General features: G+C 48.6%; 1 protein-coding gene across 1 annotated transcript in view; it reads left to right on the top strand.

Moving 5' to 3' along the window:
- Positions 1 to 7,676: 7,676 nt before the first annotated feature.
- RAMP1 (receptor activity modifying protein 1) overlaps positions 7,677 to 11,938 on the top strand; it is a 610,814-nt gene continuing 606,552 nt past the window's right edge. The window contains exon 1 of the mRNA XM_069615952.1: positions 7,677 to 8,279. Coding sequence (XP_069472053.1) covers positions 8,228 to 8,279 — 52 coding nt within the window. The 5' untranslated portion in view covers positions 7,677 to 8,227. The remainder of the gene's footprint in view (positions 8,280 to 11,938) is intronic.

Genomic DNA, 11,938 nt, shown 5'->3' with positions numbered 1-11,938 from the left:
GTTCACTATGTTCGCAGAGCTGAATGCTGTATAAGAGAGTAGCCGGCAGCGTAACAGCGACTTCCATGCGACTTCTCGAAGCATGCACGCAGAAGCCCGCGGACTGCCCTTTTTGTAGACACTGAGGCAAAAGGGGAGGGGCCACTTCCAAGCCAATGAACTTGGGCGGGAGGGGGAACTGGATGTTCACTATGTTCGCAGAGCTGAACGCTGTATCAGAGTAGCCGACAGCGTAACAGCGACTTCCAAGCGACTTCTCGAAGCGCATAAATATAGAAGACTGATGAGAAGCAATGGGGAAGATGCACACCATAGCATAGTTTAGAGATACAGTTTGCATGTAACCAGAAAGATATACATATTCAAACATAGACTGATATTAGAAGAGGTCTATGGTTTTCAAGTGGTGTTGCCATGAGTGATCAAGACACAAATGACGTTGTGGTGTGCAATATGTCAGTCAATGGTCATTATTAGATTTGATCAGGGGCGCCAAGTACGTGGGTGCGCCTGAGCAGCGCCTGGGAAGAAAACATGCACTAAATGTTCCTATACTCTTAATGGACCCTCCTGAAAATAGTCAGTACGCCCCAGGAAATTCAGAGGTTGGCTCCCATGGATTTGATTAGCAGTATTATACAAGTGTAAGCCATTTACATCGTGAGTGAAGCTTGTTTGAAGAGTGTACGCTGAAACCTAAATCCCTCTTAGGGGCTGACAATTTTGAAATATTTAAGGGCTGATAACTTTGACATGTTAGGCACAATGTGGTTAAATGAGCTCCCTGTGATCGCACACATTTGTTAAATGACGAAGCTGGGATTTGAGCCCAGTCTGCAATTGACCACACCCTGCCCCCCTTCTTGTCATACACCAAGGTGACATTATTTATAAATGCTTGACTTCCATGAACTAAAATGATACACTGTTTTGTTAATCTGACTCGTAAAGTTCACACTTCACATTATAAACCAAAGTGACAATAGTTTTAAATAAATCTTCATATAAGCCTGTTAAGCAGAAGGAGAGCTAGTGGGAAGTCTACAGGTTGCAGAATACGGATTGGTGATTGCTTAAACAATGTCAGCTGGGTTTTAGGATGTAAATACACCCAACAAAAGAAACGTTGTGAGAAGTGCACTTGCTTATAGTAATTGTTTGACACAGACTTGCAAATTGTTATTCGTGATTTGAAGATGAGCACTTGAAATTGTAGAAAAAAAACAGTTTTGTATCAAATAATCGGACCTGAAAATAATCTGAGCAGAGGCACCTGTCCTATGGCTCGCTTGCTCCTGTCTAGGACCCTTTCCACTCATACAGGCTACATGGAAAGAGAAAGCAGCAATGGGCTAAAAATGGCCGCATGATTTGTGAAGGCAAATGTTTTCACCAAGATGAGCACAGGATTGTACAGAAAGATCAGATGATCTTTCTGGGAATCACAGTATCTTCTGGTGACAAAGACATGGCACTATCTCGAATTTTGCCTCCTCCCCCGAGTTCTGCAGCATGCTCTTTGCTCTTTTGGTGGCTGTTCGGTGGTCTAGACCTGCACACTGCTGATGCTATGCTAATTTTTATGTATAGCTCTTTCATCTTTGTCTCCGCCCTCTTGCATGCACCATTGCAACACTATCAAAACTGGTTACCTTACGTAAGTCGCGGAGGTCAAAGCGGGATTCAACAAAAAAGTTCCCTGTACCCCTCTACATACTCTTTCAAGTGCAGATGCGTTTTTCAGCTTAGTAGGTCATCACAAAGCTATAAATACACTTAAGTGTATTACTTTCTTCTAGAGGAAAGAAAGTGTGCGTTTCTCTTGCTGGGGTTTGGTCAGTGGTTGAAATGGGCGGGAGCGGTGCTCCTCTATTTTTTTTTTAATTTCAGTTCTACTGTTCCTATGATTTAAAAAGAAACACCTCCGGAATGGTTTGTTTTAAAATAAAAGTGTAGGAAGAAGTTGAAACTTGCACTGCACTGAACGTGTGTTTGGTTGGGGATTGGACTGCGCATGGCGAGGGGGTTTGTGGGGAGCAGGAGCAGGCCAGCAGGGAGCATAGTTCCACTGCTTCTTCCCTCGACCTCTGCGGTTGGTACTGTGTTCTTGCATCTGTGCAGAGATCTCGGCAACAGCTGCTTGACACACTGCTCCCTCTTGAACGATCACAACACTAGAACTTATCCATAAGCATTCTAGCGGCAACTTCTACAACATGTTCCCCAAAGAAAGATGTAAACGCCCCACACATTGCTCTATCGTGAGCACAGAACGCATTACAGGATTACTTGATGAAACCGAGCCTTCGCTGCCGGCAAGCGCCGGGAGGGAAAGGGCTGAGGGCCTCAGCAGTGCACTCTCAAATGCCAGGGCGTGTTAATCATGTTTTGCAAAAATGTACACGGACTTGTTTGCGGAAGGCAGCCAGTGGGTGGGGCGGTGTCCCTTTGCTCCTCCTGTTAAGACGTCTCTGAGTGCAACTTCTTCCCCTGGCTCCCAGAGTCCCCCGTTACCATGCTGGGTGGCTCTCCATGCGCCGCACCTTTCGTGGTCTTGCTTTCAGCATCTCATTAACTCTGCGCCCTTCGGCAAAGTATCAAGCGCCCATCCTCGCCCTCCCGCTCCTTTTCTCTACCAGCCCCCTGTTGTTAAACACATTCCATTGGTGGAAGCTGGAACTGCTCAAAACCAGGTGCAAGTGCTACCGGCTAGCCAGTGACGGGGCCCACAGCCACCTACCTTCCTTTCTCAACTGGCCTCTAGCCCACCTCCTGCTAACCTCTCACATCAGCCAAGTGAACACTGCCGGTATCTATAAACTGGCAATGGCCATCTGCACTGCGCCAAGTCTCCTCCATTTTAGGAAAGAACTGAAGACGTGGCTGTCCAACAACACCCTGGTGTCGCCCAAGATTACTGCCATCTTGTGCACGCCCACCGCCGGTGTATTGTACTAGGATAATAATAATTCCTGTTTAGTTGCACAATGTTTTGTTCTATGGCCTGTACAGAGCTCTGTTGCCCTTGAGCTAGATTTGCGTCATGTAAATATATAATAATAATAGAAATTGGCCGTAGTCCTTGAAAGTCCGATTACTTATGTCTGTTCCCTAGTCACTGTCCATGCTCCGTTTCTATACTACCCCTTCATCACAATGGCCCCCATTACGGGGTTTTCCGGTAACCCACCTGTAATTCTGGCGGCATACCGACAAACCCGCCACACTGCCTCCGCTGCCTGAAACCCTGGTATTACCAGGATATTAGGGGGTGTCGGAGTACCGGTAAGCTCCCATTCCCATGGAGTCCCATATTACTCCAGTGGAGTGGGTTGCCGCAACCACAGGCACCTGCCATACCGGTGCCTGTGATTGCAGCAATTATCTGCCCATTAGGGGGCTGATCTACCGGTAGGTCGGGCCTGCTGGGAGATCCGTGTCCCCCACTGGCAGGCATGTATTTTGCTGAAATATGCTGGTGCTGGAATTACTGGCATTTTTTCTGGCACTTTTTCCAGACTGGCAAAGTTGTAATGAAGCCCAATGTCAACATCAAGCCCTGCTAACAATGCAGCTTCTAAAGGCACTCGACCTGGGGACTGCTTCGGTCTTCTGTAATGGTATACTCTCTCTAGGTCATTTCTGTTTGAAATGACATCGTGGCTTTTAATTGCTACAAAAGCACAAACTTAGTTTGTGTATATCCAGAACATGGTGTGCTTAGTTTTAGATCCACTTTATATAGTGTGTGAATCACACGCTGTTATGATACCGACACAAAAAAACCTTAATAAAATCTACCTCGCAATCCAGGGCTGGATGGCGCAAAATGAACTATGCCTCAGTGACGGTAAGACCGAGTTAATTCTAATCAGTAACAAATCTAAGTTAGACAATCTCCCCCAACAATACAAAATGTTCAGCATCGATGGAAACACCATTGCTGTGGCAAATACAATTAAAACTCTAGGGGTCCACATTGATTTGGCCCTTAAACCAAACAGACAGGTCAATTGTATCGTTTCAGCCTATACGTCCACATTAATTAGAGCCGGTAAGCCCCTCCTCTGACCGGAGAATAGTGTTACCGTAGCTAGAGCCTTGATCCTCTCTAGGATTGATTCTTGCAACTCGCTCTTTGCAGGTACCAGTAATAGAAACATTAGGAAACTGCAAATTGTGCAAAACAACGCCATTAGAGCTGCTTTAAATATACCTAAGGAGGAACACATCTCGGCAACCAGACAAAATATTCACTGGCTCCCTGTACAGGATGGGATCAAATTTAAAATCCTCACTCTTACGCACAAATGTCTCGCCAATAATGCACCCGCCTACCCCAGTAACCGAATCAGCGAAACTCAGTCCACTAGGCCCACACGTTCCTCGTATGCCAACCTTATTGCGACTCCAAGATTCAGAAGACGGACAGCAGGTGGCTCAAGCTTCCCCGTAACAGCAGCTCAACTGTGGAATTACTTGCCCACACAACTGAGAAATGACACATCACTATGGTCATTCTGAAAAAAAAGCCTAAACACTTGCCTACTCAACCTAGACTCCCAATAATAGGTACCTAAAGTCTACCAGCCATTAGACTGCCCCTTCTGCTGTGTTCTTCATTCTGATTAGCTAGTCCCCCTTAATCTGTTGACCATTCCTGACTTTGAGTAAATAATGAACACATGTACTGGACAAAGATGTGACCCTATTAATGAAGCATTGATTTGTAACCTTGCATTAAGAAAGCATCAAACTGTAACCATGTTCTTAAGTTCCAGCGCCTAGATGCCCATGGGTTATGAGCGCATTACAAATGTACACATAAATAAAGCGACTGGCATCTTTAGAAATCAATATATGGGGTGGCACACCAGGGGGCACACATTCAACCAGGGGGTGTGTGGGGGTACAAAGAAAGTTCAACAGGCCTATCTGGTTTAGACACATGTATTTAACCAAGAATTTTGCTCGTTCAGAGTAGGTTTAAGAAAATATCAAGGTTTGCATGTACTAAATACACACTCTTAAAAAGACTTATGTTCAACGGTTGCAAAACGGCCCACAAACATTCTTCTTAGGGCCTTTGGTCGTAGCATGTTTTTTACTGTGTGTTTTTCGTTGAACACATCTCATCATATTTTGTTGTCGCTTTAAACCAATTATGGACCAAATATATAAGAAAAGAAATGAACAGCCTGCCATCATCCCCCACTCTTGCCCTTCATCGGGTGCCTTGAAGGTCACCCTGAATTGCACCTCAGCCAAACTCATATTTGAAGTGCAATGTGACAGTTCAAAGGTCTTCATAAGGGGCCCACTCAGTCCTTTTAACAGATAATCCATAACAATGTTCCATCTAAGCCATCGCCTTTATTTGAGTCCATTTACCAGAGAAGAGGGCCAGAGGATGGGGCGGGAAGGAGGCAGCTGCCACAGTAGTTCTTCAGGAGTGGGGCAAGAGTCCCACTTTGCCCCCATTGAGGTTTTTCCACTTTCACTGGACCCCCTTAAATGAGCGTGTGTGCAGTGTCGGTCTGGCTGCAGGTGCATTGGCTGTAAAGCCTGTAGTGCGGTGCATGTCAGCCCAATCAGGGGGCTACATCTGATGTTGGCACGTCTTAATGTAGCAAGCTACCTCGGGAGGTTTAGTGGCTGTTGCTGAGATGTTCCTAAAGTGGGATATAAATCCTATTCCCTTTTATTTGTTGCTTTAAAAAAAAAATGTGTGTTTTAAAATGCACCGTTCGACGAGGGTAAGGGGTTGGGCAGGTTGCTTGCTCATGTTCAGGGCGAGGGTGCTGCCCCCACCCTGCCTCCCTGGTGAAATACAAACCCACAGTTCCGTTTCCTAATTGCTTTCAGGTTAATAGATGCTTCCCAAGTAGACCTCAAAGGGTGGGTCCCAATGAACTTGGAACTGCTGCTGTTGTCTCTCTCTCTCTCTCTCTCTCTCTCTCTCTCTCTCTCTCTCTCTGTCTGTCTGTCTGTCTGTCTGTCTGTCTGTCTGCATTTGGCCACAGACCTTTTTAGATGTCCGATTGGCATTCCGAGGGCGGGTGTTTTTCCTGATGAAGGGTCGTCCTGGGCCCGGAATGCACTGGCTCTCTTCGTTACTACTTGTGTGGCCGTCCAGATATGACATACACCTGATATCATGTTCTGGGGCAGCAAACCAATGCCACGAGAAAGTGCCTGTGAAATGCCATAGTGTGAGCCGCTACCAGTGCCTAGAAGTTGTCTTCTCGTTTTTTTTTTCTTGTCAGATTTATAGAAATATTTCATTTCAATTCAGCAGTTTGAGACGCCAGTATGAACTTTAGAATTATACCCTCCAATAAAACACTGAAAGGAAGGGGCATTACAATGGCTGGGTGTTTGTGGGCAAATTCACACAAAAAATACAGATTGAAAAAAGTAACTGGTGGCTTTACGTTTCAGCGACGTGTTTCACTTTGAAAATGTCCTTTGGTTGTTTGATGTTAATTTGTAAGCAGTGCATATATCACACTGGGTGGACAAGCCCCCTTTTAACTTGGATCCCCCCAACCCCATTGATATTCAGGGCCAGGGACAGCGTTGGGGCCCTTCATCTTTTTTAGTTGAAAGGGGCCTCGAGTTTCATGGAGCCCCGGGCAACTGCCCCATGTTGCCAGTCAGCAGCCCTATAACATGGCAATATATTCCTGTCTATAATACTTTCGTTCTGGGCCTTGAACTGTTCCTAACTAGCCGCGTTTGCTGGAGCTCTTCCGGCCATCACTTCCCTCGAGATCTAGGCAAGTGTTGTCACCTTCTTGCCTTTTAACACTGGTTTTATAGCTTTTCAGTGGGCATTTAGTGTTTCAGCTCCCAGCTGGCTGGCCATCTCGTAGTAAAAGGTTGCTCGCAACCCCCAGCTGCATTTATTGACCTCCATTATGATGTACACACTTCGTGGACACCACGGACTGTTTTCCGCTCTAAGCAGGGGGCCCCTCCCAACCATCATGTTGAAATGGGCACCCCCACATCTGTGCCTGTTCATGGCCCCTTTATTCCCATGGTGCCCGGTTCATGCTGTGAAAGTGTGACAGGGGGCGTGTCGAAGGAGCACCTTAACGAATGCTTAGACGTGTCCTTCGTGGGGATCCCGAGCAACCCCCACCCTAAAGAGCATAGGAGCTCAGAATGTTGGCACCGTGCCGAGGAGCTATGTGAAAGCAGGGCAACGCCTGGCAGGTCGGGCAGGTGCAGTGCCACTGGGTCGCACGGAAGTAAATAGGCCGGGTCCCGAGCGAGCAGTGCAAAGGGCACACGTCTCCCTGATACCCCGATGCCAGGGGCGGGCACGCAGCCTCGGGTACGACCTGAGCAGTGGGACGGGGTAGCCGTGGGCAGAGTGCATGAGCTGGGCGAGTAGCACACGCACAGCACAACTAAGGTGTCCGAGCTCCCTCCTGTGCGGTGGCGTGAGCTGGCGTGTGTGGGGTAGAAACAGCCATGCGAGAAGCCCCTTGCGAGCGCACCCCAGCCCCACAGAATGACTCCTAGTCTCCCCGACTTTCTTGTGCTAGCACTTTTGCACCCACTCGTGTCGCCCCGCACCCTGTGCACTCCTTGCAGCAGCTCCACCCGCCAGGCTGCCTTTGCTCTCATAATTTTAGCTCGCGCAGCTGGCGGCTCCTATTTTTACAGCCTCAGGTTTGCTAATTTTAGGTGTGCCCGTCGAGTTGGGGTGGGTGCGAGGGCAGGCTACCAGGGGCAGCCGATGAGAAGCCAGGGCGGGCGGCTGTTGATTCCCCTCCCCCTCGCCCCCACTCGTGCCCCCCTCTGGGGTTCTTCCTTTCTAAAGGCCCCTCCCTCCCTCGCCTGCTGCGGACCCTTGGGGTCACCACTGGATGGACAGTTCCACCCCCGCAGTCAGTTCATAGCCGGGCTTCCCTCGCCCACGGTGGATGTCTGGGAGTCCGCGCAGGGCTGCGTTCGCGCGCACAGACCTCCCTCCCCTGCAGCGCCGAGAAGCCTCTGCGGAGCTCATGCTGCCCATGTGAGCCTTGGCAGCTTCCTGCGGGCTGCACCCGGCGCCTTCACCTGCGCACGCTTGGAGCCCGGGCTGCTGGAGTTTCTTCTGTGTCCCGGAGTCCCTGGCACCCCCCCGCCTCTCCTGATGGCTCTCCCCCCTCCTCGGACCACTTGACGGCAATTGGAGCTTCCCGACCCCGCCACAGCCGGGACTCCCCGGATCATGGCTCTAGAGCTGGCCGGCATCTCCGGGCACTTTCTCTGCTTCCTCATAGGTAAGTGAGCGAAACCCCTCATACCGTCAGAGGCTCAAGACTGTGGCAGCCAAGGGGGAAGCGTCAGCGAGTGGGCATATCCGCCAACAGTGGTGGGACCAGCTGACACCCGAGCCCTCATCACTTCTGGCAGTATAGGCGGGGGGGGGGGGGTGGGGGTGGCTGGCAGGACTCTAGGCAGCACCCCTCGCCTCTCCTGTGATATCTTTACTCGTGACACTACACTTGGGACCCCGTCAGACGGCACACGAGGGACCTTTATTTCTGGGAGTGAATGTGTGTTCACAAAGTGCTTGCATAATCTAAGACGCTTCTAAGCGCCCAACGAACAGCTGCACGCAGCCATCTGTACTTTCAGTATCGGAGGCACGTGTTCATTATGTGAGCCAGTGGCTGGAGGGCAAGGGCTCAGTGCCCCATCTATTTCTGCCATCGCAGCATCAGAGTGGGCAATTAGATCCAGGAACTCGAGGGATCGCGTGAAATCTCCAGGGCACCTCCGAAAGGCACATAGGCACCCCCTCTAGCACACCCCCCGCCTCTTCACGTCACAGGGCACCTTGCATTGCGCACAGAGCTTGTAAACCTGAGTGGGCTGTGCAATAGCCCCCGCCCCCACGGGTATTGCATGTGGCGCTAAATTGATCTTTGTAGGAAAGTTGCATCTCTTCAACCTCGACTCCAAGAGCGGGGGTGAGACAGCATGACTGCTGCTCCACAGGTCTACAGGGATGAGTAGTGGCTAAACCGCCTACTCAGCCCCCACCCTACTGCTCGCCCAGCAGGGATCCCGGTCAGAAGAGTGAAACGGGCACAGCCTGACATGTATGCCTCCTTCCACTTGTGTGGTAGTGCATTCCGAGGGCAGGCTATGCATCAAGGAAGGGTGTGAGCTGATAACGGCAGCAACCCTAACCACTTAAGTAGATGGGTTCCAAAATAAAAGCACGCCCAAATCAAGATTCTAATCCAATATAGACTTTTAATCAAACAATAAAATAGAACCATCTCATTAGGAGACACTAGAAAAAGCCACACCTGTAAAAGAAACACAGCGAATGCAGACTTATGAGAAAGAGCATTCTGGGTAGATGAGCAGGGATGTTCAGCAGATACATTGGCATCAATGACAGTGTTCAAGGATAAGTCTTTGAAGAAAAGGTCAGAGAAAGGGGACTGAAAAGTCACTATGGTCCCCAAAAGAGGTCCTTGAGGAAAGAGGCACTTCACAGTACCTTGGTTCCTGTCTTTGGTGCGCAACGGTGTCAAGCCAGGCTTTAAGGCTTCAAATCGGAAGCCTGAGTGCTTTCGGCAATGGTCCAGTGTTGAGTTGTGGGGCTATGGCGACAGGTCCTCACGATGCCCTGCTGTTCTGCAGCTGTGTTGGCTTGCTGTTTGAAGGAGCTGGGAATGGCAGACGACATTGGGTTGGTGACCTCAGGGACGGACTAGCTAAGACTTCCCTTCAATGGCAAGGAGGCTCAGCTGGCTCAATATGGCATTGGGGGATGGCAGCAGCATCGGTTGGAGTCTCGAACAGGAAGATGATCAGGCAGCAGTGTCGAGTTGGGGACGCTAGAAGACTCAGCAGATCTCAGATGCAGTGTCGTCGTCCAGTAAACCCATAGATGCAGTGCCAGTTGAGCATTAAGGATGCCATCAAGGATGACACTGATGGCTCCCTTGCAGCAGCTTGGAAGCTGTTAAAGGAGCCAAAACCGGGATGAGTGGTATGGAGATGCAAGGAAACTGCCAGAATCATCTTCAACCTCCAAGCTCAACTGCCTACTCGGCTCCGAATTGTTCTCGACACAGAAGCTCTGCTGTTTCCACATCTGAATTCCTCCAAGTATTCTTGCACCCGACTGGACATTGCTGCCTGGTCACCACCTTCTTCGAGCTCCAAGCCATTGCTGTTGCCGTACCCTGATGCCATGATGAGCCATCAGATCCTGCTCATTGCCGAAGGCCAGGCTCTGATTCTCCACACACAAGGCTACCGTTTTCTCCAGGGACATTGACTTGGCATCACCTGCCTACCAAGCTTTTTCAACACGTAAATCGGCGCAATTACTCCTTCGACACTAGCCCGGCGCCCGGGGACATCATTTGAGGGTAACCAAGGGACTCAATTCCGACCCCTGGCAAACCCCATGAAACCCTTGGCACTGCCTCTGCGAACCCTGGTTATGGGGGAGGGCTCGGATTTCAAAAGGAAATATTTTCTTTTTGAAGGGAGTCTGACTTCAAAAAGAAATTATTTTAGTTTTCATTTTCCCTAACAGAAATAATGTCTTTTATTTTTTTTAATTTGGTTTTATTAGGTTTTACATAGAAGAAAAAGAAACAACTGATTCGAAAGTAAGCAAACAATGAGTGTTCATACATACATATTTGTACGTCAAAATATTGTCAGAGAAGCAAACAAAGAGGAAGTGAACAACAAAAGTACATGAAAATATTGTACCTGTTGGTACCCTAGCATAGTATCGGACATTCACATGTCGATCTAGCGACTAATTTTGACAGAGCACAACGAGTTACTTCTCTCGTTCTCGTTTCATCAATTTCCCCTCCTCCCCCCACCCCCGGGCTGAGTCTATAACTCCTAAATTAGTGTATGTCCGTGCGTATATTCTAATTTTAATGTGTCTACGGGTTCTGTACTTGATATTTTACTCCATTTTATTTGGGATCTCCTTTGTTGGGGGACGCTCTTGCGTCTTCAGTTCAGTTTCTTTGGTCTTACTCTGTGACGTCCAATCGTGTATTGCTGGGATTGAAGAGGGTGTCATTACTCTACCGTGGGGCGCATAATTCAAACTAAGCTTGGGCGGTGTCTGCCCCATTCACTACCTCAGGTGCGTATTTATCCAGGAAATCTGCCCGTAGGGTATCACATTGAGTTGATTTACCATGCAAAGATGCCGTTATTTTCTCCATAGTGCACATATTCATTGCCACATTGACCCATTCTTTTTCAGAAGGGGCTGTGGGGGATTCCAACAGATGTGGGGCCAGGCCCTGTACTTTTCTCCATTCATCCTCATCTTTTTCAAACCCAAAGAGAACTAGTTAAGGGTCTGCAAGTCTCTGGATACCATCTATGGCCCTGATCCATTCAAGGACTTCGTCCCAGTAAACCTTAACTCGTGGACATTCCCACCACATGTGCCAATAATCGGCAATTATTCCACATTCACGCCAGCACAAGGGGCTAGTTGTTTGATACATTCTGGATAGCCTGCTTGGATCATATTGCCACCTGTGTAAGAGCTTAACAGCATGCATTTTATATTGAGAGGATATTGAGGTTTTGAATGTTGCGCGGCACATCTTATCCCATGGATCCCCATCTATGTCTGTCCTCATGTCCCTCTCCCATTTTACCCTGAGATGTTCTGTATTTCCTTTTCCCGCCTCTATTAATGTCTTGTACATGATGGAAATTAGGCCCTTCATGGTTGTTCTGGAATCAAGTAGTTTCTCAAAGGGGGTGAGTTCTCTACTCAATTTCTCCTTCCATTCCTGTTTGGTCAAAACTCCTTTTATCTGTAAATAGTGGAATGTGGACAATACTCCTATTCCTAGCGCTTCTATTAGCTCCGGCAGTGTTATAAAGGATTCGCTCTGCACCAACTGACCCTCCCTCTCCAACC

The sequence above is a fragment of the Ambystoma mexicanum genome, chromosome 9, assembly GCF_040938575.1.
Source record: "Ambystoma mexicanum isolate Mex_15411 chromosome 9, UKY_AmexF1_1, whole genome shotgun sequence".
Lineage (NCBI taxonomy): Eukaryota > Metazoa > Chordata > Amphibia > Caudata > Ambystomatidae > Ambystoma > Ambystoma mexicanum.
Note: the sequence above shows the minus strand (reverse complement) of the source record. Positions and strands in the feature narration are given on the sequence as shown.